This window comes from Akanthomyces muscarius, chromosome 3 (assembly GCF_028009165.1).
Source record: "Akanthomyces muscarius strain Ve6 chromosome 3, whole genome shotgun sequence".
NCBI lineage: Eukaryota > Fungi > Ascomycota > Sordariomycetes > Hypocreales > Cordycipitaceae > Akanthomyces > Akanthomyces muscarius.
In genome coordinates, this window is record NC_079243.1 from 1,513,132 (window position 1) to 1,537,518 (window position 24,387).

Sequence of the window (24,387 nt, forward strand, 5' to 3'; positions counted from 1 at the left end):
CGCCGGCCAAGCAAGCCATGCTGACCTGGCAGAATGGCCCCGACGCCGACTTTCGCGCCATCTATATGCTGTCGCTGAAGCACAGGGAGGTGCTCTCGTGGGTGGCCCGGCATGACTGGCGGCCACCCTACTGCCCACCGTTTCGCGATGCGCCACAGCCACTGCCGCCGCCATCGCCGTCGCCGCCGGCCCTGCCTGAGCCGCGGAACCCTCCTCTCCCCACGCGGGCGGGGCAGAATGTGCCGGCAGAGTACGAGCCCGGACGCGAAGCTGAACCCTCGACGCAAGAGCTGCGAGACATGGTCCTAGTCTTCAGAAACAGGTTTGAAGACGGGGAACCGGCCTTGAAGCGCGAACCCGAAGACTAAGCTGCGCCGTCTGGATGAGAAGTCTAGGAGGAATTTCCAGGTATGTACCAAAGTGTGTGTGTGTCTGGGACAGAAGAGGGTCAGGGTGGTATATAGTGCAAATTCATTCTGTTGTCATCACAAGCTTTTCGCCGCCCAAGGCACCGAGAGACTGGCCGACTAGATGTGCAGACCCTGTGACGAGAACTTGTAAATGTGTATCAGGAGAGTTTTGCCCCGCATCCTTGACCATATCAATAGCCGCATCGGCCGTAATGGCGTGCTGTATTGGCACTTGGAGATTTCGCGTCTCCCAGAATTCCAGCTGCTCCTTGGCGACCGATTCCGGTATAGGAATGTCTATATCAATTAGAAGATGTCTTTGGAGGTAACATGGCCAACTTACCGTAACGATTGTATGATGATAGGATTACTTGGTCGAATGCCACGTCGTGCTCTGAAGCAGACGCCAGCAGGACGTCTACGAGCCGCTCCGTGCTGCGGTCCGACGAGTGTCCGAATATGAGAATTCGCCGGCAAGGACGATGACAACCTTGGTGCTTATCTCGTACAGCGGCAGACTGCGACTTGAACCACGCCATGGCGACCGGGATGCTGAGCTCATTGTGCGCAGAATCAAGAAACCAGTGGACGCCGTCGCTGTGTAGGTGCTGAAAGCGACCGGGCCACGCGCACTTGGCAATCCCAAGCTCAATGTCGATAGTCGAAAGCTCATGCCCGCTTTTAGACAGCGCTGCCTTGGCCAAGGCGATCGCCAGCGACGCATTTTCTTTTTGCGCCTGCTGGCTGACGTTGGGATGCGCCGGCAGATCGGGACATACTTGCAACCCATGCAGCGGCGCGCCAATCACCTTGGCCTGCTCTCGCAGCACAGCACTCGGCACCTCGTCCTGAACCACGGAGAATGCCGGTCTTGATTTTTTCATGATGCCGCTCTTGTGCCACGCGATGCGGTCTACGCCCGGACCCAGCAGATCCGCATGGTCCAGGCCGATGCGGGAGAAGCCGCACGCCAGCGGCCTGTCGAATATATTGGTCGCGTCTTTGCGTCCACCAGCATGGACTTCATAGATGGCCAGATCCACGCCCTGCCTCTTGAAAATATGCACGGATATTAAAGCGAGGAGCTGGAGATAGCCCGGTTTGTAGCCCGGCTCATCGCAGCGCAGCCCGTGCCAGACGTCGAAAAAGGCCGCGGCAAAGACGTCCTCGGACACGGGCGCAAAGTTGATGCGGATGCGGTCCCGCTCGGTGAGGATGTGCGGCGAGGTGTAGAGGCCGATCTTGATGGGCTTCTGTAGGCGGGAGAAGTGCTGCCGCAGGATGGACTCGGTAAAGGCGGCGGTGCTGCCTTTGCCTTTGGTGCCGGTGATGTGAATCACATTGAGTGCGCTGAGGTCCTGCGGGTGCGCGCGTTAGAATTATATGTCCGGATAGTATCCTGGGTAAATGGAGCATCAACTTACTGTATGTCCGAGCTGCGCGAGCCATTCTACCATGTTATAGTTGTTGGGGACGTTGAGCCGAGGCTCGTCCGGCTTGGTCGTCGCTTTGGCCAGCCGCGACCGTCCCCGGAGCAGCTTGATGGCCTCCTATTGCGAGCCCCTTTGGTTAGACGGTGTGATGACAGGGGCAGGTTATGCGAAAAACATGACGGAAACTGCGGCAGCAGAGAGGGACTCACTTGGTATGTGCCCTGCATATTGCGGCTGTTGCATGGCAGCGAAGAAGATCGTCGCACAAGGCGCTGGCTCATAAATGTCGCTCGGCGCATGGTGTTTCGCATTCGTCCCGTCCCGGGGGTCTGTCAACGCCACATTGGGCAGCCTCGTAGAGCCCTTACGCAGCAAGGTGTAGGAGGATGTGCATTATTCGCTACAGTTTGGCGACTATTTACTGTCAACTTTGATAGATCCGAGCAATGCAGAGTGCAGCATGTAACCGAGAAACAAGAAAAGCGTCTGTAATGTTGATCCCGGGACGTTGCGTGGTCCAAGGGGCCAGGCGGAAACTAGCCTGTTAGTACGAAAGCTAGCGACTTACAGCCCATTTGCGCGGCACGTCTCGTCTTCCAGGATGATGAATAATTATGCAGTTTTTTGGTTTGAATTCTCAGAAGCAACCAATTGGAATGTCCAATGTCTTTTATTTTACTTGCAGACACGCAGACACCGAAGTAGGGATTGATGCATGCTTTGATCGCTGCCCTTTGAGCACCAAGTTCACTGGCTCGAAACGAATTGATCCTATTTTGAAATGGTCTTCCGTTAGGGTTCTCGGAACCAAGCGGCAATAGATAATATCTGCTTGAACTGCTGAAATGCTGAGCTTTGGTAGTCGACACCATTGCCAACGGCATCCATGAATGGACACGAATTGATGGTTATTGCGCTGCCCGCAGCTTGCGGGTCGCAGCCCAGGCCATGCGGAGGTGAGGAGTGGAATCGGCCACTGAAGGAGGAAAAGACAGCTTCAGAGCCGCAGATATGGAGAGGTGGTCCTCCCCAAGAGGAGCTGTCGACGTTTTGAAGATGGCACACATCTCCTCCACTGCTGAGAAGGGACGGGCTCGCACATCGGGGCGAGATACGAGGGTTGTGTAAGCCGGGTGAGTGCGGGCAGTAGTTACTGGGGTTCAGCGAGCCCATCCTGGGTGTTTGGATAAACTGCGGAGGAAGATGAATCGCTTTTTAGGATGTGATAGGTAGGGCATCTGCAATAAAAGAAAAGACAAGTGTTCGGAGAGTTCTGCCGTCGGTCAATAGATGCCGACTTATACATCCTAGTCGTCAGTTTTGGCCTTCGAGGCGTCACTGTAGCAGCGACTTTGTTTTTTACAGCGGGGGTAAAGTTGGAATCGCCGTGTGGCAACTGGAGCTGACCTGTTACTTCTGTACTCGACGCAGATCGATCCTGTCAGGACACCCTTGTCAGTTGGGGCTAGCGTTCCTTCAAGCCTGTGAATCCTGTGCCGACGAACAAGGGAAAACCACCGCTATGTTCTTAATCATTTATGACCTTCGGGTTCTATGGAAAAGTTTACACCGGGTTCGGAAGCATGATGCAAATAATTTAGAGCGCTACTGTACCTGTGGTTGCCAGTGCCGGACTAAGAAAATTTAGTTACTTGAGATGGATTGCTACTTGTTGAGAAGCTTGAGTTATTTGAGACAGATGGAGTTATTTGAGATAGATTGATATCTGCTGAGAAAATGCTACTTGCTTTACATTGGCTTGCATTTTAACGTAGACATCTTTGTGACGCTTTAGGAACCGCCGTAGACACGAGAGGGCTGGTGAGGGACAGGCCGCAGAAAACAGTCTCATACTAGAATGATGCCTCAATAGACTCGTATATGACACCTGCCGCCGTTTTACTGTACTCTATGTCCTACATCCAAGCCCTTCTAATTAAATTAAGAAGCTTTTTCCGCATCGCGATACTGCTTCCCAAACGTCTTGTACCAGTCATCTACGATCTGCACGCCCGGCCCAGCCGAAATCATCTCCTCGCCCTTTTCCAGCTTCTCCGACACCTCCTTCATAAACTCGTCTACAGTCAACGACTTTTTGTTATTTTCCTTTTTATTATCGTCCGGGTCCTCGCGCTCGCGGTGCAGATCCGTGCCGACGGTCGGCGGCGCAATCTCCACGACGCGCACCGGCGACTTTTCGCCCGCGAGCTGCGTGCGCAGGTTCAGGGACCAAAAGTGCACCCAGGCCTTGGTTCCGTTGTAGATCGGGTTGATGAATGAAAACGGCAAGAAGCCAAGGATGCTGGACACGTTGATGATGACGGGGCTCTGCTGCTTCTGCAGGTGCGGCAGCAGGTGCATCGTTAGGTGCAGGGGGCCGCGGATGTTAATGTCAATTTCCTGGTCGGCTTTGGCGAGGAAGTCCTCGTTGTCGCTGAGGACTTTGAGAGGGCGTTGCACGCCGGCATTGTTGACAATGCAGTCGAGGTCTGGGTGGTCCTGGAGGACTTTTTGCACGAAGCTGGGGATGGCGGCGCTGTCGCCGACATCGAGGACGTAGTAGCCCGCAGCGCCGATTTCCTTGGCCGAGGCTTGGAGGTTGGACTCGGTGCGGCCGACGAGGAGCACCGTCTTGCCTTGCGAGATGAAGTATTGGGCCATGGCTTTGCCGATGCCGCCGCCGCCGCCGGTGACGAGCGCGCAACGAAACTGCAATAATTTGGACATTTTGTTTATTCAAAAAGATTACAATAAAATCAATGTCATTGTAATGTACTTGCGCTGAATTTCCAGTATTTAAAAGACTTGGTGGTTGATACAGTCGTTACGTCATAGTTCCTAGAAAATGACATCTACACTAGAAGAAGTTCGAGAAGCCAATTGGCGAGTACGTCAAAACTCCGATCTTGGCATCATTTGTGCCAGATATAGCGTAGTTAGTGGGTAACTATTTGGAATTAACAGCCATCTTATTTCCGAATCCATTGTAATAGTGATGATCATTGCGAGGGCGACTCCCGCTCATGTCCCCCGACTCAAGCAGTGCCGCAATGAAGACTTAATAGCCGACATCGCCACGCTTAATCTTGCCAGAAACACAACTGTTCGCCCACTCAAAGCACGTGCGGTACCATCGCAGCGTATTTTCGTCCCGGCCCGAGATCCAGTGTCCCTCGTCCGGAAACGTAAGGAGCGCGCTGGGCACACCCTGCGCCTGCAGCGTCCTGAACAGGGCCAGCGCCTCTGTCGTGGGCGACCGGTAGTCCTTGTCGCCGTTTGTGATGAGCATCGGCGGCGCGTTACGGAAGTGAACTTGCCGATCTGGCCGTGCCGGGTTGAACTGCTCGAGGTTCTCGGGCTGAATCCAAGGAAATGTGCTTTCGCCAAAGCTGCCGTCGTTGACAATCTGGTCCGTCTGCAGCAGCCAGGTAGGCAAGCTGTAAATTCCGTCGTGCCAGATGGCACCGCAAAACTAGGAGCGTGTCAGCTTTGCCTGCGTTCAAATCGTACAAAATCCGGGTCGCCTACCTTTGTGATGACTTGATGGCTGCATAGGCAGCTAATCATGTAGGCGCCATAGCTAGCTCCTGTTATTATGGCCTTGTCTTGGTCGAGATACGGCACAGTCTCCAGGTGTTTTATTAGCTGAATGAGATCTTGCACGGGCCGACCTCCCCAGGATCCGCGAACGTCTGGCCGTGTTAGTCTAATATCAGCGTATGGCGACCTGTTGATGAGAAACCTACTGTCCCGGAATTTGGTACCGAACCCAGTGCTGCCGGTGATGTTTGGCAGTATCATCACATAGCCTTGCTCGGCCCAGGCCGCTGCGTGGGCGCGTGGCTGCCATGCATCCATCCAGGCGCCTTCGGGGCCACCATGCGGTGCCAATATCCAAGGGTACGTCTTGCTGTCGTCAAAGTCGGCCGGCCGCACTATGAAGGAATGCATGAGCGTGTTCTCCGAGCCCTCGAACCAAAACTCCGACACCATGGCGGCGTGCAATCCCAATTTCTGACCATTTCGCGTCGCCGAGGAAATGGTCCGGACAATCTTTTGCTCGTCCACGTCAACGACTTGCCAAATGCTGCTGTCAATGAAGCTGCTGCTGGAAACGAGCAGCCTGCTCCAGTCGCTCTCCAAGACGGGGTAATAATCTGCCGCGGTCCCTTGATCAAATATGGTTACAGGTTTCCTGTGCTCGCCCAGTTTTAGGTAGGAAATGACCGCTCGGCCGCAGTACTCGCTCATAAAGATGCAAGAAAAGGAATCGCCAGCAAAGTCAAATCTAGTTGGAGGGTTATAGTCATCGTCTGGCACGATGCGGCTCACAATCTGGAAAAAGTTAAACGACTTGAGCGTACTGGTGGATGACAGGTAAAGATGCCGGTCTTCAAGATCGCCGCCTTCCCTGGCAAAGAGAAAGCCAATCGTCGAGCCATCGGGGGAGAGTCGGATGCACGTAGCCTGCCCCTCCAGACTTGGCGGCACTGATATTAGAGCGGGCTTTTGTGCAGGCGGCAGGGTGTAAGAATCAATGGCGACAAAGTAAGGATACGAGTTCTCGCTCTGCAGCGGCGACTTTTTGGACAAGTTGCGACCGATAAAAGCCACGCCGCAGCTCGCAATGTCAAAGTTGTCCACGGCCGGCGTGGTCACGGAAAAGTACATGCCATACGGCGCCTCGATGGTGTCTTCGAGGACGAGGTTGTGCAGAAGAGCCGGAAGCTCCCACTTTCGGCCGTCCGTCCGTCGCAGCACATTGTACCACAGACTGTAGCGCTGCTCACGGTAGAGCTCGTTCCACTTGTTAGGGTCCAAAGGGTCAGCAGGCTTCATCGCAAGGCGCTTGGATGTCTTCTCGATTCACTCACGACTCGCACGCTGCATGTTTTAAAAAGCCGGCCAGAATCGGACTTCTTTTCCGTCTTTTCGTTGAACAGCATCCCGTCGCTGTCAGACAGCCCTGCCACCATGAACACCACTGTCCCATCATCTAGCGCTTTCAGTTTGAGGCTTGTCAAAGCTGCATCGAATTCACCAATCTTGAAATGATTTTTGCCAAAGCTTCGAGTGTAGTGCACTTCGGTCCATCCAAGATCTGTCGACTTGAGGTAGACGATGTCGTTGGTGCGCGGAATCCAACGAGCGTCGTGAACGCTGGCGTCGTCCGTCAGCTGGACAGATTGGTTATCCGCAAAGCGCATCACGCGGACCTCCTTGGTGGTGCCGGCGCCAATCTTGTGAGTCGAGACCGTGTACAGGCCGTATTCGCCGTCATGGTTTGGCACCGCGGGACTTCTCTTGGGCAGTTCAACGAGCGACTCGGCCGTGAGGCGGTGATTGACAACCATGATGTGCTGCGTGCGGCGGGAGCTGGGTGCTCCTGTTTCATCGACGAGATGGACAAGTCAAGTTGAAGAAATTTTCCATCGGCTTGTAATTGACGGATAGTTCATGCAAGTGTCCACGTTCAGCCTTACGTGTGCCGTGGGATCGGCGACATTTCGCATCGAGCTAGTCGTCGGATGGCTTGAGGCGGACGCGTACGCCATCCACGCGGCCCTATAAGGCGACCCTCCACATCTCTCCACACTTGGAACAATTAAACTCGGCAATGTATAGAAATTCTCACGTGGGTACGATTCGATTTCATGAGCTTTCAATTTAATTAAATCGCGGGTGGTGGCGTTGGCTGTACTCGGGGGGGCCATTGGCCGCCTTGGTCGTCACATTCAGGTCACCGTCTGACTGATCATAGACTTTGTATCAATCTTTGCCCGCTGCTAGGTTCAGTACCTTCAGTCTGTTAAATTATTCCATCTCGATCCATACCGATCATTTTATCGCATCAGCGACGTACCTGTTTTCATTTTGCTCGGTGCGGACCTGATGTAGGCATTCTGGGTGCGTCGGATCTGAAAACTGCCACGACACACACTCTTCTTTACATGTCCAAATCCATTTATACCCTGGTCTTTCAATCTGCCATGGGATCATATAACTGCACTCCCTGGCCGACCCAATAGCTATAGCGCCGGGGCCGGCTGGTAGGCTGGTGCCTACACCTGCGATGCAAAGAACAAAGGCGATTGTGTTGACGGTCTGCATATTCTGGCTGTCGAGAGTTGAACTGTGGTACTAAAACATTTGCCATTAATTGGCGCGACAGGCTCACTTTATAGTCTGAGTAGCAGCTTGTTTTGGTGAATTGCTATTGCCTAGTCTCGTGTCTCACATTCTTCACGGCTTGGAAGCTCTTAGTCTTTTAATAGGCTCTGGTTGTACCATTTCCTTTCGGAGAAGCGGTGGATAGATGTGGCTAGAATCCCACGGGCGTTGTTTGCCCAATCACGGTCTAGCAATGTCTGCGCCGCCATCCCACTCGATTGCGAAAGGACGCCGAGACAGCATTCCAGACTCGGCCGTAATATTTCTAAGCTACATAGGCCGGAATAATAAAAGCCTGGCGCATTCTCCTAACTTAAATACGAAAATACATGACCATTGCCCCATAAACTGACCAGGTGCGTTCTGAATTGGATGAAAACATACGAAGGAGTATTTTTGGACAAGCTTGGAATCAGCCCGGGTATAACTAAAAAGACTGCCAGTAGAGTATTTTTGCTAGAAATATGAGTAAATAAAGCTAAACCAGTAGTCTCGGAAGTTTCTTCCGCCATCGGGGGTAACAGAACTCTTTACATGCGCCCCGATGTAGCCAAAGTCAACAATACGAAGTGGCTGGCCGTCGATGGCCGGCAGTGGCTCGCCGTTCATCTCCCACGCCGGCATAGCCTCGTTGGCTTTGACTTTAGACCACGGCAGGCTGACGAGATAGCTCATTGCTTTGTCTTCTTTGAAGTAAGTGTCGACGCCGTAGAACTCGAAGTGTTTTGTTTCTTGCAAACACAGGGAGGCCCTTCAGGCCCTTGAGCTCCTGTCTCTCCTGTCTCCCCTTTCTCGCCTGTATCCCCTTTCTCGCCTGTATCCCCTTTCTCGCCTGTATCCCCTTTCTCGCCTGTATCCCCTTCATCCCCTTTATCCCCTTTATCCCCTTTCTTGCCTTTTTTTCTTTGCTCTCCAGTCGACCCTGGCACTGGACTTCTGCGACGCCCTCGGCGCGTATCAGTCCTATTAGGCTTTCGTGGCTCATCGGACGCAGTAGCCCGACCAAAATCCTTATATCTTTTACGTGCTTTCTTTACAGCTTTTTGCCCGGGTTCAGGTAAAACAGGGAGTAGGAATCCTGGAATCGTATGACCCTTCGTCGCGTCAGCCTTGATAGGCATGTTTACAGTATTAGTCGTAAACTTTACTCGTTAGCGGGACTTGTAAATTACTTCCTACCGCTTCGGTAGTCGCTTGAAATGAGCTCTCGGTAAATTTTATGGTATAACGGTCGTGTATTGATGGAATAAAACATCTCCAGTCGCGGGGGGACGAAATCGGCGTTTTATACTCCAGAGTGCGGCGGCGGACTCCAGGAGGGCCGTGATGCTTGATGCGCGGAGAACAATGGAGATGAATGCCCGTTTGTCGCAACAGACTAAGCCTTTCGAACCATGTGGTCTTAGCATCGAGCTTCTTGGTCAGTTACAGACATGAGCTGCGTTGCTGCTCTCAAGCAACGCCAGCTTTGTCGTTGCACCGGGAAAGCTGTTCATATTTCCCGCCAAGGCCGCTTGTTGGTCTATCACCAGAGAATGAAAGAAACACATCGCAAAGTCATCTTGGCTTGCACTACATACACAATGCATCGGCAAAAGATGCAGTCAACTAAGAAGCTACAATAAAAGCATGACGTCTGCATCAAAAACTATCTGGGCGAAGCCATGTCCGCTGCGGGTGGGCATTGGGCAATTACCAAATTCCAAGCTGACACCAAATCAGCGATAATTAATGGATTCGAGCTTTTTCTAAAGGATATACGGTCTTCTAACATTAAAACATTACTGTAATTTATCTACATTAATGCGGTGCGATACGGCGGCCTTACTGGTGCATCACGGCTGGCGCTACGGTTGGCGCAGTCTCCAAAAAAAAAAATTCTAACAATCGCCGCATTCAATCAGTAATTGCTCTAGCCATAATTCTCACTCCACGCACACGCAGGCCATGGTTGCTCACTGACTGAAATATCTCACATTAAATCCCGAAAAAATCTCAGCCATGGCCGGACGAGCAACCGTCTTCCTCACGCCCGAGGAGACGCAGCGCGTCACCCAAAAGTTTGAGCACAGCGCGGCCCAGCGCAAGACCAGGGCCGGCGAAGCCTGGAAGGCCGAAGACCGCAGGGGCCTCATCCAGCATGCGACCTCGACGTCGCTGATGCAAGAGCTGTCCCTCGCGTCCCTGGGCTTTGGCGGCGCCGCGCCCGAGAAGAAGAGCGACGACACCATGATGACCTACGCCGTCGGCGCCGCGTACCCGCCGTGCACCGTTGACGCCAAGGACCTCGCCCCGATGAAGGTCGCCGAGCTGCAGCTCGAGAGCCACCACCGCGGCAGAAAGCTGACCGTGCACCGCATCTCTCCCGTGGCGGAGCTCAAGGTGTCGTCGTGGGCGGTGGTGGAGGGTGTCGACGAAGAGGCGGATCAGGTCGTGGTGCTGGAGACGTTTCTGCACAAGCAGTGCATGGGCAAAGACCACCTCGACTCTGGCTCCAAGTTCATCATCAAGGAGCCCTACTACACGCTCAATGCTGACAACGAAGCTGTGGTTCGCATCAACCACCCTTCCGACCTCGTCATCGCCACCGTCAGCGAAGACCCTGAATCCTGGCGGGACAACTACAAGGTAGAGGACCCCGCCGTCACGCCGGAGCAGTGCAAGGAAAAGGGCAACGCCGCGCTGAACAAGCAGCGATACTCGCTCGCGCACGCGTACTATACCCGGGGCATGACTGCCGCCGACGCCGCCGTCGACCCAGCGAGCACCCTGCCGCAGGACCTGCGCCGCAACCGCGCACACGTCAACCTTCTCCTGCAGCGCTACGACGAGGCCAAGTCGGATGCCCTGGCGTCGCTCACCCAGGGTGCCTCGGCGGAGCAGCAGTCGCTCGACGCCAAGGCCTACTACCGCGCCGGCAGCGCCGCGTACGCGCTCGGCGACTTTGCCGAGGCGAAACGTTGCTTTGCCGAGCAGGACCGCCTGCAGCCGGACAGCAAGACGACGCAAATCAACATCCGGCGCACGGCCAAGCGTCTCGAGGAGCAAGAAAAGTGCCACGTTGACATGAAAAAGGTCGTCGCGAGCCTGCCCAAAGTGAACTGGAAGCCCGACGTCGCGGGCTTTGACGGCGACACCATCATCAAGAGCAGCCCTGGCGCCGGCCGCGGCCTGTTCGCCGCGCGTGACTTCCAGCCCGGCGAGCTCATCATGTGCGAAAAGGCCTTTTGCACCGTCTCGAGCCGGGACAAGGGCAGCGCGGCCGTCACGGCCCTTACAGTGGATCTCGACGATGAGTACAACATCCGCGTCTTTCCTGCCGGCCTTCACCGCGCCGTCGTGCAGAAGCTCCTCGACAACCCCTCGCTGGCGCCCAGGATCCTGGCCCTCGACAGCGGCAGCTGGGCGGGCGTCGGCGACGCGTGCCCGTCCACCGCCGATGGCCCCGTCGTCGACACCTTCCAGGTGCAGAACATCGTCCAGCGCAACGCCTTTGGCCTCGCGCCGCAGACCGACGACGAGGACGTCACTAACGCCACGACGGGCCTGTGGGCGCGCGCCTGCTACATGAACCACTCGTGCCTCGCCAACTCGATCAAGGACTTTGCCGGCGACCTCATCGTGCTGCGCGCCGCGCGGGCCATCCCCGCCGGCGAGGAGATCACCCACGCCTACGACGACAACGGCGACTACGACGCCCGCCAGGCCCTGCTGCAGAAGACGTGGGGCTTCATGTGCAGGTGCAAGCTGTGCACGGCAGAGGAGCAGGACGGGGAGGAGGTGCGTGTCAAGCGGCGAGCGCTGCTTAAAGAGGCGAATGAGTTTGCGCAGAGCAACGGACCGAGTGGAGCGCGCATCGTTGCGATGACAAAGGCAAAGAGGCTGCGAAAGGCGCTGGACGATACGTATGACGAGAAGCGTTTCAAGGACCTGCCGAGACTGGCTACAAAGGTCATTGATCACTGGTTGATGCTTGCGCAGCGATAGGGCTTTTATGATGAATGATCAGACGATACATGGGTTCGCTTAGAGGCACAAAGAAAGATAAAGGTTCTTGACAGAAGTCGTAGGTGTTTTTGAAAAGAAAAAATTGATTTCCATTACTATTATCATGCAGGTTGTGTGAATGAGCTTGGTTTATTTCTTAGCATCAGCCTTCATGCCAGCCTGGACCCAAGCCCGCGATCCGTGTGCCTTTTCATCCAGCTCCTTTTCGCTAAGCTTGGCCATGTCAAAGGCAGTGTGCGGCGTCGGGACGTGGCGGCCGGCCTCAAAGCCGGGGCGCTTGAGCAGCTCAAAGAGCCACTTCTTGAGAGCGGGGAACTCTTCAATGTCGACACCAGCCCACTCTGCGACAATGATTAGCATGGTTCACAAAGACAAAGAAAAGATAAAGTCGTGTCAGGAGTGACTTACTGGCACTGGCAACCCAGCCCCAGGCGGAAATGTCGGCAATGGTGACTTTGTCACCGACCAGAACGCCCTTGGGATTCTTCTTGAGGGTGTCGTCCATGGTGCGGTACAGACGGCGCGTCTCGTTTCCGTAGCGGTCGATGCCATATTGGATCTGCTCGGGAGCGTAGCCTGTTTTTCTCCTGTGTCAGACGGGGCGCGATCGTGGGAAGCGGTAGATCGATCTTGGCTTACGCTTAAAGTGGTTGGACTGGCCCTGCATAGGGCCAAGGCCGCCCATTTGCCACATGAGCTATTCAAGCCATTAGCCATAAGAAAAATCATGAATCCAGTAGAACTGAGTTGACATACCCAGCTAGTCATCTCCCAGTACTCGGGCGTGTCGCGCGGGTACGAGACCTTGTAGTCCTTGTCGTAGCGCTCCGTCAGGTACTGCAGGATGGCGCCCGACTCAAAGATGCGAATGTCCTTGCCGTCGGTCCACTTGTCGGTGATGGCGGGAATGCGGCCGTTGGGGTTGATCTCGAGGAACCACGGCTCCTTTTGCTCGTTTTCGCTCATCTTGATGGCGTGGACCTAGATGCTGTGTAAGCGCTGTATTTCCCCCCACCTCGAGCGAGGCGTGCGGCTACACACCTTGTAGTCGAGGTTGAGCTCCTCGAGCAGGATGCTGGCCTTGATGCCATTGGGCGTGTTGACCGTGTAGAGGGTAATGTCAGACTTGGTGGCTCCCATTTTCAAAAAGTGCTTTGCGATTCCGGCAAGGCGCGATGTCATGAGTTTTCTCAATAAGAACAAGTTGGGCAGAGAAGAAAAAGTGTATAGTCAACAGAGTCAATTGAGCTCTAGATGCTAGCGAGGAGCGGGGTGCCTCTGGTTTATAGATTTCTGGCTAACTAGGTTTCGGGAGTTGGGAACTCGGGTGTGGAGTTTGGCGGCGGACCTGGAGGATTTGTCTTTGATTGTATCATTCCGTAACCAGTCTATGATCCGGGCGGGGTTTTTTCGACCGGAGGGTTAAAGAGGGGGCCGGAGCAGCGTCAAGGATTGGTAATGATGGAAACGGACGAACGCGATTAGAAATCGAGCGGTGCGGGATGTGGAGAGGTGATAGCGTCACTGTGAATTAATCAGTGGGCTGCTTAGCTTGAAGGGTGGAGGGGCGGGAAGGAGCTGAATGTACCACGGGCATGCTTCGCGAAGTTGAGCAGCTCCTCCGACCGACGGTGCTAAAGCGCGTGGCTTTTCTGTCTCAAGTGGTGTTCTTACAGCTGAAACATCTGTTATTTTCGTCTTCAACAATGCAAGACGAACAGCATAACTCGTGCCAACTACCTAGTTACTAGACCCTGTCTTCCATCTCTATCTCGCTTCCTCGAGAACCCGGCCGGTTGGCCTTTCTGCGCCACCAGACTGGCCACCACTTTCTATGTTCGCGATCGATGTTCTCTGCAAACTCATTGACAGCTGTCGACTCTTCACTGTGGCCTTCATGGTCCTCACTTTTCTCCTCCCGAGCAGGGCGCGTCGCCTCATGCACAGCTCTTTTAACCCCTCGGCCCAAATCGCGCCATTTGCCGCTAGGTACACGAGTTCCAAGCATCATGGCGCCAGCAAAAGCGTAGGTAGCTGCAGACACTACTGCAAAGCTGATCCAAAATGTTGTTTTGATGTTGTCAGTCCCGGACAAAAATGTATTTGCTGCAGCTGCGCTCGAATCACTCGCGGCCGGTGCAGCATTGTTGGGCGGCGAGTTGAACAAGCTGTTGCTAAAGAATGCCTTAACAACGTCGTCAGCCAATGCAGGTCGACGTTTCGGGGCGCTTCAAGCCTTACCACGACAAATGTCGGGGGCAAGAATAAAATTGTGAAGAACGTAAATACCATCAGGTATTTATTAAGGATTCTGCTTTTCTGGGCTTCGGTCATAGCTTGAGCTTTGAATTGCTAAAAAAAAAATAGGGAAGGGTTAAAGATGTTCGTTCTCTGGTAATTGAGCAAAATGCAAACTCACCTCGTCCATCAGACTCTGTACTTCATTTTTTGTCCGCTCTAACTTGGCCATGACTCTTTCAGCCGAGTCCCTCTGTCGCTTGTTCACAATATCCCAATTATAACTTATGATTGTTCGAGATTCTGTGGCATACTTGCGTCTGCTCTCGCGCCAATAGTCGCTCAGGGTGGGGTTTTTGACGTGTTGAGAAAGTTCTTCAAGAGAACGCGGCGTCGCCCGAACCGAGTCTAGGAATAGTCCTAGTAATTTCATCACTTTAAAATAAGATAGTAGTGTTTCGCGTTTTGTCTTGAATATCAGCTCTCCCAGCTTCTCGTCGTTTTCGAAAGCGGTCAACTGATCTATGGTGAGCAAGCCATGTTGGCTGTTGTTTGGTTTCCGACCGAAAAACTCACGGGGACTGAGACAGTCGCATCAATTTTCGCTATTGTGATGTTCCAAGCGTCTTCCCAGAAATCGATAAAGGCGCATATCTGCAGTTGAAAGACAGAGATACCAGTGTAAAGGCCTGCGGGAAAAAGACCATATCTTTTCCAGACAACGTGGCGACTCTCAAAACTGGCATCCGCCCCTGGAGTATTACGCCGCTTGTTCTCATTGCTGCCTTCATCAGCCAACGAGACGAGTGTGAAAAGTCCACAGGGGCGCTGAACTGGCCAAAGATTCAAGCAAATCGAGTACCGCACTTCGCGCAGACGCAGAGCCTCATTCGTGTAGGGGCTTTTAAGATTGAAAGATTGTCTTTGGCACTGGAAACCATCGATTGGACTGCTTTTCGTTTGAAAGTCCTCTTGCGTGAGGGAAGTGAAAGACTGCATATGATGCATAAAAACTCCGAACCCGTGGGGACGATGTCTCCATGTCGTGAATATAGTATCGTCCATCATGTTTGTGCTCATGATGCTCTTCATAATACATCTGCTACGAATCGGTCGTGGTTGCCACTCAGACACATGATTATCCAGAAACGCAAGCCTATCTGCCGGGCGGAATTCTCTTCCTCGGGCGAAATAAAGGATGCTTTTCAAATTTTCGAATCCTATTACACGCGCATCCTGGTCAATATCGATTTGTCTAGGCAATTTGTTAGACAGTAGGCTTGGGACAGAGACGCAAACTGACATGATAACACCACTAAGGCAACTTGGCACATCTGTTTCACGATCTGGCATGTACTATAGCAAATGCAGCATCAGCTTATGAAACTTAGCTGCGTGTAGAGTCTTGAACAAGATGCCTGTGATCTTACTTTAGCATAGTTTTCAATGCACCTCGGATCGTAGTGGAACGGGTCGTCGACTTCAACGCCTGGATAAACGAAACGAACAAATTCGTTGCTGGCCGCAGGCCATTTGTCGTCCCACAGTTTCTCCTGGCCGAGAATTTTAGACTTCAATGTGCCGTCGGTCAATAAACAATCTGACCAGGGGGAAACATGTCTCGCGGATTCGGCGACCCAGTCCCGGAGAACTGCACGTAGATCGTCTGCGTAATCCATGGACGTACGAAGGCCAGGGTCCTCAAAAAGCTGCCAAATCCCTACTACTCCGTTCTCACTGCCACTTTCGTAGCCTGCATTTTCGTTGTGGTCAGCCTCCTGATATATAGGAAATGGCATAAGCTCCTGAAAGAATCTTTTCCCGGACAAGGAGTGTCGAGGTAAGCCAAACTCGATGTCGTCCTCTGGAGCATACCAAAACTTGGTCCATATTTCTTTTGCAAGCCCTGAGATATCCCGATATGGATCCATCTTTTCCATCATTACTTCTTTTATGGTCTCTTGCCCGTCCCTAATCTCTTCCATAATTTTAACCAAATTATTGCTCGTGAGTAGTGCCGCGTACGGGTCATGCTGATCGACGCCTTGTTCGGCACGCGCATCCTCCTTCGTCCCCGACAAATCTTGTCTCTCTTCACTCGCAAAAGCTGTGTCTGGAATGGGACCATCAGGATGGCCGCTGCCCTGTGGATTTGCTGTTGTGTGGGCGAGCCTTGACGACATGTCTTCGGCCTCGAATGTCGCTCGTTGCGTTGAATAGGATAGCACCTATCGAAGAATGCGGTTGAGCCCGAAGCAAGAGCTGGCTGTGGGAGGGGATAAATTGCTCAGGTTTGTGATCACCGGAATATTTTATAAAAGCTGCTGTTGAGCGTTTGTAATAGGCGTGTGTAGGAATAAATGCAAGGTCAGTGAGTGTAGACAGCCCCTCTACATTTTGTTACTATACGCACTTTACGCGCCGCACTGTGATGAGCTGAAACACGTAGGATTGGGCACCACACGCTAATGCAGAGGACCAGCGTATACAAGGTTGCTCATGGGGAGCAGCATGCATGTTCTGGCCGAGGCTGAGAAGGCCACAAGGCCAGTCAAGTGCCCCGGTGTATCGGCGGCTCTTGTTGGGCCTCTGGAGCTGTAGCCCGTCTGCGCGCACACGCACAAGCATTAAAGAATAGCATGATCGGCAATTCTGTTGATGGCGTCACTTCGTGTCAGGCTGAGCAAAATCTTAAAGGAAACCCTTCAGAGAGAGATAAAGTACAATACAGAGACGAAGATGTGTAAGAATTTTTTTCGTGATTTCGAAACATAGTCAAGAATAGCTTTAGAGTTCAGTTCGACCGACCTGATCAGCGTGCTGATGTCGAGCGACCAACCAAGTAGTTTCTGTGAGGCTTTCTAACCACTGTGTCCCAGTCCTACTCATAACAAACCGGGGGACGACAATGTAGATGATGATTTGAAAGAACACTGTGCAAACAAAGTAAAACGCGCTGGCGAAGATAACGCGCTGGTTGGCAGGCACTATAATCATGCCGGCAACAGAAAAGATTGTGTAGGGAGTGAACAAATAGGCCAGCGTACCAAATAGCAATTCCTTATTCATTAAGAATTAGCTCGGGGGTCAATGTGACAGGACTAGAAGGAATTCAACTTACTGATGGTAAGTTTTGCAACGCCCTGACTGGCTGTTTCGAATACGCGGCAATCCTGGTCAGTTCGGTAGCCAAAAGAACAAGTGCTCGCCCGACCGAAATGTCCAACAACCACTTTGCTACGGTATTCCAAAAACTCAGAGAAGCTCTTTTTATCTTGCCGTTGGCGAGCCACTTCTCTACAATCTTTTCCTCCAGTTGTTCATGGCCTTCCGCAAGCTTGTCGTTGTTGTACGAAGACGAATCACCACGCGGACGAGCAGGCAGCTGTCTCTCCAGCAGGAGGTTCCAGTAGTAGCCGACAAGCGATGCCACAGCCGCGTACAGGAGTGCTCTCGCTGTCGAGAAAGAGAAGAACGCCGTCGGTGGTGGGACTAGGGACTTTGGTTTCTCCGTGGTCACGAGATGAGTGATGTTCCAGGTGCCGGTATAAGAAGCGTTTGCGAGAGTGCTGCTACTCAGTTGAAGAGTATCTGTAAGATTCGTCATATGTGGCTGCGTCCACGCCTCATTGCCCTGGCTGAGCTTTTGTGTCTGGTCCGTGATGACTATTCGGAAGGCCTGCAGCAGGACACAGACCAGCACCACGTACTGGACATGGCTGAAGTGGATTCTGAGGGCTGCGACCGTCGGCATTTCGAGTTGCTGGCGATAATCGTCTTGACACAGAAATGAGATAATTATTGATCTGACGCAGGTCAAGTGTGAAGAAGAGAGAAGATTTAAGTATCTATGTAGTGGGCGGGATCCAGCACAACAGGACGAGGCTCTGGAGGGAGTCGCTAGTGTCCCAATTGCCTGGCAAGGCATTGCACTCAGCGCGACGAGACGAGGCTTTCGGCGAATAGCACTACAGCCGGGCGTACCTAACGTGGGGCATCAAAAGAAGAACCAAGGCATAGATTGGAGCTACTCGTCATGCTGCATATACGCCAGGAGTGAAGAAGACCACAATCTGTCATTCTACTGGTGGCATTGCCTCGCATGCCAGGCTGCGCAGACCACCGCAAGTTGGAGTTCTGCCTCCTTCTCTGTAGAATACACTAACCTTCTGCTGCTCTGATAGTTGGCGATGTCATTGATAACAAGTCCACGACCTTTCTCGCTCGCAGGCCATCAAAAACATTAATGCTTAGCGGTGTACTATATTACAGAGATGTACATGAAATAACCAATCGCACGCTTTGATACACAATATTTATACATGTAGTACCCCGGAAGAATCCAGCTGCAAGGCCCATCACGTTCTTTTCCGTGGCTGCCAAGTCATGGACGATTCCGCTTCCGCCGCGGGTACGTGCCTGCCCCTCTCACCAGCTTGTTCTCGGGGTGTCCACGGCTTTGAATTATTCGCGCGCCTCTTCATGCCATCACTCGGCTCTTTCTTCCCTCTCGTGTCCTCTTCCGCACCGACAGTATCGGCCACCAGCGCCGCGCGACGCTCCTCTGGCCGTGTCGCGTAGTGCTTGTCCAGCGTATCCGCCACCACCTCTCCAAAGGCCTCGACCGGCAGCCGCCGCGCATGCTGCGCCTGCGACACCGTGAGCCACAGCGTCCCAAGCAGCTCCGTCCCGTCCTGCTTCCGACCGTGCTCGTCGTACCCCAGGGCCGTCAGGCTGCGGAACACGGCGCGCAGCAGCTCGCGCTTCGTCAGCTGCCACACGACAGCGCTGTCCCCTCCAACCGCCGTCGCAAACGCCCACAGCGCGTCCTCTCGGGCCTTGCGCGCGCAGTCGCTGCGGATTTTGGGCGCGAGCGGGTGGCCGCGAGGGTCGAGGAAGCGTAGGCGGTGCGGGTGGATGACGTGCCGCGGCGACCAGGCGAGCCGCACGCGGTACGTCTTGGCGAGCCTGCGGACGGCGTCGGTGGTCTCGAGGCGCGTCATGATGCCGTGGTCGTGGTCGACGGTCGGGTTCGCGCGGAAGAAGCGCGCATTCTCGGGCGTCGTCGTCAGGTGGCCGTCGGAGGGGCGCATAAACTTGGCGACGTCGACGGAGAGCATGCGCGAGACGGTGCGCTTCGCGGATGTCTTGGCCGGTTTTCTGTGGCGGTCGGAGTTTCTGCTGCCGCTTCTGCTGCCGTCGCTGCTGCCGCCTTCAGACTGTTGCCGAGGCGGTATCACAGAAATTGTCGAGGCACATCGAGTCGCTGTGGTGGCGAGGAGCTTTGCCAAGGGAGCTCCTGTGACTGCTCGTCGTGTGGTGAGCGCCATGACGGCTGTGTGATTCAGCCTGGCGCAGTGCATGCTCATCTCATGGTGGCAATAGCGTCAGCTTTTTTTTTTTTTTGTGACTCCTAGTTCCGGTCCTCCCGCCACCGAAGCAAGTTTCAGAGGTTGACGATTTGTTCGAAAGAAAAGGGCTTTTTCATGTGTCAAGCTGTTTGCCATCTCGAAAGCCCGTCTTTGCGCTAAGCTCTATTTGGCCACTTTTCACTGTGGATGTCGCTAGCGTTGTGACGCACAGGGAGCGGGTCTGCGTTAGTCCGATACCTATGGTAGTGCGACAACCTGCAGCCTGGTAAAGGTACCCCTCTATTGCTCTCGACTTCACCATGTCATGCTTTGGTGCCCGACCATTGAGTCATACTGGGGCTTTGCACGAGAAAAAAGGCTTTGTGGGCGCATTTTCCCAGCGTGCTTTGTGTGCCTGGGAGGGAAAAAAAGAGCTGGGAACGGGCGGCTAGCAGTGGTGCGCCCCTCTTAAATCGTGGCTAACAGGCTTTGCTGGCTTTGGTGCCTCCGTTTGCGAGAAAGCAAGCAGGCAAATGGAGGGGCACGGTCGGGTGCGTGTGGCCACTGCACGGCGAGGGAGAGAGGCAGATAAATGGTCGCCCACCTGCCCACTCTCCTTCACACAAAAAACATCATCACCAAGACGCTTGTTGCGACCCTCCAGTTTTTGAAATAAGAACCGGCGCAGCACGCATACTTTAAGATGCCTAAGAATAAGGGAAAAGTGAGTGATTTTCCTACCAGCTGTGCCCTTTTGTTTTGCCTCTGTCCTTGAGATACACAGACCCTGGACGCGCAAACCCCTCCATCCCGCCTGGCGTCTCTTTTCCCCGCCCCCGCCATGGTTCGCGATGTGGTCTCTCCTCTGCGCGTCCCTGCTCGCTGCCTCTACTCCAAATCCATGAGAGAGGAAAAAAGAACTCAAACCACAAGAAGGACATCCTGCTAACCATATTCTCTCCTCCCACAGGGCGGCAAGAACCGCCGTCGCGGTACCAAGGAAAACGACGACCAGCGTCGAGAACTCACCTTCAAGGAGGACGGTCAGGAGTATGCCCAGGTCGTAAAGATGCTGGGCAACGGTCGTCTTGAAGCTCTCTGCTTCGACGGAAGCAAGCGTCTAGCCAACGTACGTTTTTTATCACCCGCCGCGTGTTGGATGGACACGTCGTTTGCAGACCACACCTCCCCTCGATCTTTGCCACCAAACATGAAACCGAGTGGGAATCCAAACTCTGCAGACGCGTCCATCGCACGCTCGCGTGTACTCCCCCTTACTCACAAGATGCTAACATGCCTGCAGATTCGCGGTAAAATGCGAAAGAAGGTCTGGATCAACCAGGGCGACATCATCCTCCTCTCCCTGCGTGAATTCCAGGACGGCAAGGGCGACGTCATCCTCAAGTACACCGCCGACGAGGCACGTACCCTAAAGTCGTACGGCGAGCTGCCCGAGCACGCCAAGATCAACGAGCACGACAACTTCAACCAGGGCGAGGACGGCGAGGCCTTCTTCGAGTTTGGCGACGACGGCTCGGACGAGGAGTCGTCGGAAGACGACAAGAAGAAGGAGGTTGACATTGACGACATTTAAGCCGGTCCGACCTTTTTCCCGACAAGGGGAACATCTCGAATCAGAGAGCCTGCTGTGCGGATCTGTTTCGATACAACGGGTTCCCGTCCCTGTGATCCCTCCTGCATAAACTATCCCAATTTTTTCTCGTCAGCATCATCGCCGACGGGAGGGTATCGGGCTTACTGTACACACTGTCTTCTCTCTCAAACCCTTTTTTGCTAGAATCTCTATCATTCGAGGGTCCCACGACAGTATCTGGAGTGGATTGCGTTTCTTCATCACGAGACGGCCATGGTGGGAGAGACGTCATGGTTGTCAAAATCAAATCAAATGTTTTCATTTCCAATCTCTTCCTTCTTCTTCCCGTGTGTGTGCTTATGTGTGTGTTGCATCTGCGTGCGATTTTCAGACTGTCACCACCTTTTTAGACCGGTACGCTGTTGAGCACTAATACTTGCGAGACCATTTTATAGACCAAGAGAATACATGGACTTCGTAACATTGACGGCTTCTCTTTCTTCGCTAGTAAACAAGACACCAGACTCTCGTGGTGCGAGGCCTCCTCGATAATGATACACCGCCAGTCTTGACTTATAAACGTGATAATCTACATGAAAGATAGGTATAGGTCATTTTTGTTTCAGTTTAATATTCTAGGCTGGCGTGGTAAATGTAAAACAACACATGATGAATAAAAAAAAAGATAATTACCACCACCTAGAATCCGCCAATATTGTTTTGTTCCAACCCGAAAGGACGTGACCAATGCCCATACACTTCTCCATCACCCATTCAAACCCTCTACCATTCGTCATCGTCGTCTTCATCATCTGTAGCAGAATTGTTAACATCGACATTTCAAATCACGAAGCCAGACGAAATTTAACTTACCACTCTTGGCAACCTTGTCCTTGCGCTTCTGCAGCGCCGCTGCCAACGCATCTGCCATACCACCGCCTGCACCCGCACCCGCGCCACCAGCTGCCGCTGCTGCCGCGCTACCACCAGCACCACCCTCGGCGCCGCCCACCTGCGCAGAGCTTCGGTCGCGGATCTGGGTCCTGTCCACTTTTTTCAGCGCGCCAATGCCACCCGCCTTTTGGATATCGCCCATCACGGCTGCTCGGCTGCCTTCGGGCTTGGGCAGAGCTGGTGGTGGGGGCCCGTTGTCGCGCGGCGGCATCGGAGGAGGAGGGGGAGGAGGACCACCACCGCCAGTCGGGGGTAGTGGTGGAGGGGGAGGAGGGCCTCCGGCACCGCCAGGAGGAGGAGGCGGAGGAGGTGGAGGAGGAATGCCGGCAGAAGTTGGAGGAGGAGGAACGCCAGCGGTAGGAGGTGGTGGGATGGGTCGGCTGCTGGAGGGAGGAAGAGGTGGTGGTGCGCCGCCAGGTGCAACTTTCGGTGGCAGAGGAGGAGGCGCCGGAGCTGCGTGTGAGTCGTTTCGAGGAGGGGGGGGAGGAGGACCGCCGCGGCTGGGCAGTGCGGGTGCTGGTGGTCCGGATGGTGCGCGCTGTCCGGTGAAGGCAGGAGGAACAGCATGCGCGCGTTGGGGAGAGTCGGGCTCCAATGGCGTCTTGGCAGGTCGTGGAGGAGGAGGGGGGCCTGCGCCGGGGGCCTGAGACGGTGCTGAGGGTGTCGAGGGAACCGGTCGTCGCTTGACTGGCTCGGGCAGGTTGGCGAACTTGCCAGCCTCGGCCAGCGGCGGCGGCGCGCGAAACCTGGGTCGTTCGGGTTCGGGGGGGGATGTTGGGGGGGACGGCGATCGCGGCTCGGGTGTTGATGTATCGGCTTTTGTCGATCTTCGCGGCGCCGGCGGCGGGGGAGGTCCATTCTTCTTGGCCGAGCCTGCGGGTGGTGGTGGTGGAGGAGGAGGAGCACGTCCGCCGCCACTGCTGCCGTTGGTGCGCGGTGCGGGCGGTGGTGGTGGTGGTGCCGCTGCTGACGATGTGTCGAGCCCTCCGCCATTCATCTTTTCCTGCTCCTCGCGCAGAAAGTCGACAATAAACTCCTGGTTTTCTTTGATAAAGTCGTCCGTCAAGCCCTTGTCGCTCAGGTCCTTGCCAAAGTGCTCGCGCCACAGCGGATCAAAGGCGTCGAGCAGCGCAAACTCGGACTGCGTCGGCAGCAGCCCGAAGCTGCTGCCATTCATCAGCGTCGACGACGAGTGCTGCGGCCCGGGCGGCGGCGGGGGAAGGCTGCTCGTGCGGACGGGGTCGGGAGTCGGCGCGGAAGAGTGGCGGTGGAAGAGGCCACCGAGCAGGCTGTGCTTCTCCTTGGTCTGGCCTCCTGCTCCTGCTCCTCCAAACGGCGTAGATTTCGTGGCGCGGCTCGCATTCTTTTCTCGATCGTCCATTTTCTTCTTGAACTGCTTGGCTTCCTTTTCGTCGACGAAGCTGAGGCCGGCAAGGCAGTCCTCGAGCTCAAAGGTGTGGAAAAAGGTTCGGTCCTGGTTGTAGCTCCAGCTGTCAAAGATTTCCTGGTCCCAGATGACGCCACGGGTGGTCGGCTTCCCACGTTAGTAAATAATGATACGAGTATCCTTACACGAGAGCGCGTACCGAGATATCCACCATCTTGAGCCAGTATGTGTTGCCAACCAGGTCATTCGCCAGGACAACGGCCCCTTGCAGGCCCGTGTACGTCCATTTTGTCGGGTCCGGGTAGGCGACGTATAGCTTGGCGACGGCGACGGCTTGGATCTTGTTGGACTGCTTGGGGACGAACCGCTTCACGGTGTCCTTGTCCTCGTCGTTGAGGATGGACGGCATGCTGGCGCCTGGGAGGCTACAGCCTGCTCGCGCGACAGTGCTGTGCGGGGCTGGGAGGACGACGCCTCAAGAGACAAGCGATTGGGACAGCTAAGCAATTGAAGCGACGAGTAGACAGTCAGGCGTTGAGCTTGTCAGGAGCGGCGCCGTGCTGGGGTGTGGGATAGCAGCCAAAGGTGAAGGAGTGACGAAAGAGCGAGGCTGTGGAGGATCAGTGGCCAGCACTGACGACTGGACTGACGTGAGTTTCCCCGTTGTTCGTCGTGCCCACCTTACCGGGCGGCCGCCCCGCTCAGGCAGCTCCGGCGCGGCGCGGCGCCAACAGAACCCAGCCTACCCTAGACAGCTCCTGGACATGAATGAGAGCGCATGTCTTTACACGAGCATGTACAGCTACAGTCTACGGGCTTTATCAAAAGTTTGGGGTCTCTA

General features: G+C 54.4%; 11 protein-coding genes across 13 annotated transcripts; 3 read left to right on the forward strand and 8 right to left on the reverse strand.

The window, feature by feature from the left end:
• Positions 1-17: 17 nt before the first annotated feature.
• LMH87_001805 (uncharacterized protein) lies at positions 18-368 on the forward strand (the record flags this gene model as incomplete). The annotated part of the gene is made up of 1 exon (XM_056193143.1): positions 18-368. The coding sequence occupies one exon, from the start codon at positions 18-20 to the stop codon at positions 366-368; it is 351 nt and encodes a 116-aa protein (XP_056050210.1).
• A 103-nt stretch (positions 369-471) lies between these two features.
• Positions 472-2,070, reverse strand: LMH87_001806 (uncharacterized protein; the record flags this gene model as incomplete). The annotated part of the gene is made up of 4 exons (XM_056193144.1): positions 472-707; positions 754-1,768; positions 1,835-1,960; positions 2,053-2,070. The coding sequence occupies 4 exons, from the start codon at positions 2,068-2,070 to the stop codon at positions 472-474; spliced, it is 1,395 nt and encodes a 464-aa protein (XP_056050211.1).
• Positions 2,071-3,784: 1,714 nt separating this feature from the next.
• On the reverse strand, positions 3,785-4,570 carry LMH87_001807 (uncharacterized protein; the record flags this gene model as incomplete). 2 transcript variants are annotated; one of them, XM_056193146.1, is made up of 1 exon in its annotated part: positions 3,785-4,570. In XM_056193146.1, one exon carries the CDS (start codon positions 4,568-4,570, stop codon positions 3,785-3,787), a length of 786 nt encoding a protein of 261 aa, XP_056050213.1. The 2 variants fall into 2 exon arrangements, with proteins under 2 accessions (XP_056050213.1, XP_056050212.1); XM_056193145.1 differs by having other exon boundaries at positions 3,785-4,204.
• Positions 4,571-4,901: 331 nt separating this feature from the next.
• Positions 4,902-7,197, reverse strand: LMH87_001808 (uncharacterized protein; the record flags this gene model as incomplete). Its single annotated transcript, XM_056193147.1, has 5 exons — positions 4,902-5,315; positions 5,372-5,535; positions 5,590-5,778; positions 5,863-6,649; positions 6,718-7,197. 5 exons carry the CDS (start codon positions 7,195-7,197, stop codon positions 4,902-4,904), a joined length of 2,034 nt encoding a protein of 677 aa, XP_056050214.1.
• A 2,818-nt stretch (positions 7,198-10,015) lies between these two features.
• LMH87_001809 (uncharacterized protein) lies at positions 10,016-12,001 on the forward strand (the record flags this gene model as incomplete). The annotated part of the gene is made up of 1 exon (XM_056193148.1): positions 10,016-12,001. One exon carries the CDS (start codon positions 10,016-10,018, stop codon positions 11,999-12,001), a length of 1,986 nt encoding a protein of 661 aa, XP_056050215.1.
• Positions 12,002-12,151: 150 nt separating this feature from the next.
• On the reverse strand, positions 12,152-13,204 carry LMH87_001810 (uncharacterized protein; the record flags this gene model as incomplete). The annotated part of the gene is made up of 5 exons (XM_056193149.1): positions 12,152-12,363; positions 12,431-12,598; positions 12,662-12,719; positions 12,779-13,003; positions 13,064-13,204. The coding sequence occupies 5 exons, from the start codon at positions 13,202-13,204 to the stop codon at positions 12,152-12,154; spliced, it is 804 nt and encodes a 267-aa protein (XP_056050216.1).
• Positions 13,205-13,769: 565 nt separating this feature from the next.
• On the reverse strand, positions 13,770-16,443 carry LMH87_001811 (uncharacterized protein; the record flags this gene model as incomplete). 2 transcript variants are annotated; one of them, XM_056193151.1, is made up of 7 exons in its annotated part: positions 13,770-14,207; positions 14,264-14,374; positions 14,442-14,777; positions 14,837-14,914; positions 15,488-15,515; positions 15,564-15,616; positions 15,691-16,443. In XM_056193151.1, 7 exons carry the CDS (start codon positions 16,441-16,443, stop codon positions 13,770-13,772), a joined length of 1,797 nt encoding a protein of 598 aa, XP_056050217.1. The 2 variants fall into 2 exon arrangements, with proteins under 2 accessions (XP_056050217.1, XP_056050218.1); XM_056193150.1 differs by lacking the exons at positions 13,770-14,207; positions 14,264-14,374; positions 14,442-14,777; positions 14,837-14,914; positions 15,488-15,515 and adding an exon at positions 15,417-15,480.
• A 444-nt stretch (positions 16,444-16,887) lies between these two features.
• Positions 16,888-18,014, reverse strand: LMH87_001812 (uncharacterized protein; the record flags this gene model as incomplete). Its single annotated transcript, XM_056193152.1, has 3 exons — positions 16,888-16,963; positions 17,157-17,320; positions 17,382-18,014. 3 exons carry the CDS (start codon positions 18,012-18,014, stop codon positions 16,888-16,890), a joined length of 873 nt encoding a protein of 290 aa, XP_056050219.1.
• A 604-nt stretch (positions 18,015-18,618) lies between these two features.
• Positions 18,619-19,590, reverse strand: LMH87_001813 (uncharacterized protein; the record flags this gene model as incomplete). The annotated part of the gene is made up of 1 exon (XM_056193154.1): positions 18,619-19,590. The coding sequence occupies one exon, from the start codon at positions 19,588-19,590 to the stop codon at positions 18,619-18,621; it is 972 nt and encodes a 323-aa protein (XP_056050220.1).
• Positions 19,591-20,314: 724 nt separating this feature from the next.
• Positions 20,315-21,205, forward strand: LMH87_001814 (uncharacterized protein; the record flags this gene model as incomplete). The annotated part of the gene is made up of 3 exons (XM_056193155.1): positions 20,315-20,335; positions 20,582-20,740; positions 20,915-21,205. The coding sequence occupies 3 exons, from the start codon at positions 20,315-20,317 to the stop codon at positions 21,203-21,205; spliced, it is 471 nt and encodes a 156-aa protein (XP_056050221.1).
• A 783-nt stretch (positions 21,206-21,988) lies between these two features.
• LMH87_001815 (uncharacterized protein) lies at positions 21,989-23,955 on the reverse strand (the record flags this gene model as incomplete). Its single annotated transcript, XM_056193156.1, has 3 exons — positions 21,989-22,017; positions 22,079-23,693; positions 23,746-23,955. The coding sequence occupies 3 exons, from the start codon at positions 23,953-23,955 to the stop codon at positions 21,989-21,991; spliced, it is 1,854 nt and encodes a 617-aa protein (XP_056050222.1).
• Positions 23,956-24,387: the final 432 nt, after the last annotated feature.